Raw genomic sequence first — 1922 nt, forward strand, 5'->3', positions numbered from 1 at the left:
CTTTCTCCCTGGCACGGCAAACCTGTCTTTCTCTGGCTGCAGTCCCGTGCCTGAGCTTCCGAGGACGGTTGTGCCTAGTGAAGACGCGAGGTGGGGTCTGAGCGTCCCTAATCCCTTCCCTGTCGCAGGCCTGCCTGGGGAATCGCCGCTGGTGCGAGTGCTGGAGGACGAATCCCGCAGCCGCCTGGGCCGCTTCAACCAGAAGGACGTCTCCATGGTCTTCAGCAGTGTGATGAGGCTCCACCCGTCCAGCCCCCACCCCCTGGTCGAGTCGTGCCTCAGCAGTTTGGAGCGGCACCTGGAGAAGGAGCGGCACCCCCAGACCCTCTTCCTGCTCCTCTCCTACTACCGGCTGCGGGCGCAGGCACTGCAGGGACACCCGGCCTCCGACCAGCAGCTGATCAACAACCGCAAGATCCTGCGCCTCGTCAGGCACACGCTGGGGCAAGTGAGCGCCATGCGGGAGCACGAGCTGGCCCTCTTGGACGAGATGCTGGCTCTGTGCGCCCAGGAGGCGAACAACAAGGCCCTGGAGGCCATCTTCAGCTCTCAGCTCTTCTACGAGAACCGCCAAGAGCGCTTCATCCGCAGCATGGCAGGTGAGGGCAGGCTCTGCCCAGGCAGGGTCCAAGCCTTGCCCGCGGTGTGAGCCTCTTCCCCGCTGCAGGGCGCGCTGGGCTCTGTCCGTGCACTTGGCAGCCTTGGAGCACGCTTTCTGGGCCCCAGAGGACATCGGGTTTGTGACGGCACCAGCTGGGGCCCTGCTGAGCACCAGGGCCTGCGGCGGTGAGGCTGGAGCAGGAGATGCTCTGCATTGTGGCCGCCCTGGCACTGACTCGCCAGCCTGGCCCTTCCAGGGGCCGTGAGCCTGCCTTGCCTCCAGACTGGCCGCAGGTCGGTTCCGGTGGGGTTTCTACAGAAGGGCCCCGTTCAGTGCACGTTCCGGCCGTGCCTTCTGGGTGCACGTGATGGGAATCTGCCCCAGCTTCTCACAAGCCCCATCACTTGATGGGTTTTGGAAGCCTTCTGGGTTTCGGGAGAGATGGCTCTGCTGCCCAGGTCTGGTTGTCTCCCACCTGCCTGCGCTGCCTTTCCTGCCCGGGCGGTAGGGGCTTCTGGAGAGCTGCAGTTCGGACAGAGCCGGGCCTCTCTGACGGACACCCCGCTGTGGTTTGCTCTGTGCAGAGTGGCTCCCCAGGAAGGCGGAGAACCTCACCCCCTACACTATGGCCCTCATTGCCAAGTACGTGGCCCGGCACCGGCTGCGGGAGCCGCGGCTGCTTGATACCATCGCAAACTTCCTCCTGAAGCGTGGGGAGCAGCTCGACAGCAAGGTGAGTGTCCGCCCCAGGCTGCGGGGGATGCCTGGGGCTGCCCCGGTGCTGGGGGAGATGGAGTCCCTTCTCTGCCGTCTGGCTGGGGCATCTCACGGGGGGCTGACGGGGATGTGCCCTGATCCTGCCCAGGCCCTGACCAGTCCTTCGTCCCGTGGCCTGGCCCGGCCCGACTCTCTCTCCTCTGCCTGCAGGTGATCCAGAAGCTGGTGTTTCCCTTCAGCCGCATGAATTACCGCCCATCCAACCACAGCGAGCTCTTCCCCAAGCTGGAGGCCATCCTGGAGCAGAAAGCCGGCAGCTCACCCCTGGCGACCGTCAACATCCTCATGTCCATGTTTCAGCTTAGCCACTTCCCCCAGACCGTCCTGCACCAAGTCTTCTCCCCAGCCTTCATCACCAACGTTATGAGTATGTCGGGCCTTTTCCAGGGTAAACGCAGCCGTTACAGCTCGGGGCTGGGGTGGAGGTGGATTTTGAAAGCCTTGGGCAGAACGGACTCCCTGGGAGTGCAGGAGCACCTGGCTGGTCGGGAGCGCGGCTGGGCGAGGGGGGGCTCCCAGGCGCTGTCTAGCCAGCCCCCCCCTC

The 1922-nt window shown here is 65.0% G+C and overlaps 1 protein-coding gene across 1 annotated transcript in view; it reads left to right on the top strand.

The window, feature by feature from the left end:
- Positions 1-1922, top strand: part of FASTK (Fas-activated serine/threonine kinase) — a gene marked incomplete at its 3' end in the record, with an annotated part of 11280 nt that overhangs the window by 2297 nt on the left and 7061 nt on the right. The window contains exons 2-4 of the mRNA XM_009889190.1: positions 129-599; positions 1186-1334; positions 1529-1797. Coding sequence (XP_009887492.1) covers positions 129-599; positions 1186-1334; positions 1529-1797 — 889 coding nt within the window. The remainder of the gene's footprint in view (positions 1-128; positions 600-1185; positions 1335-1528; positions 1798-1922) is intronic.

This window comes from Charadrius vociferus, unplaced genomic scaffold (assembly GCF_000708025.1).
Source record: "Charadrius vociferus isolate BGI_N301 unplaced genomic scaffold, ASM70802v2 scaffold971, whole genome shotgun sequence".
Classification (NCBI taxonomy): Eukaryota; Metazoa; Chordata; class Aves; order Charadriiformes; family Charadriidae; genus Charadrius; species Charadrius vociferus.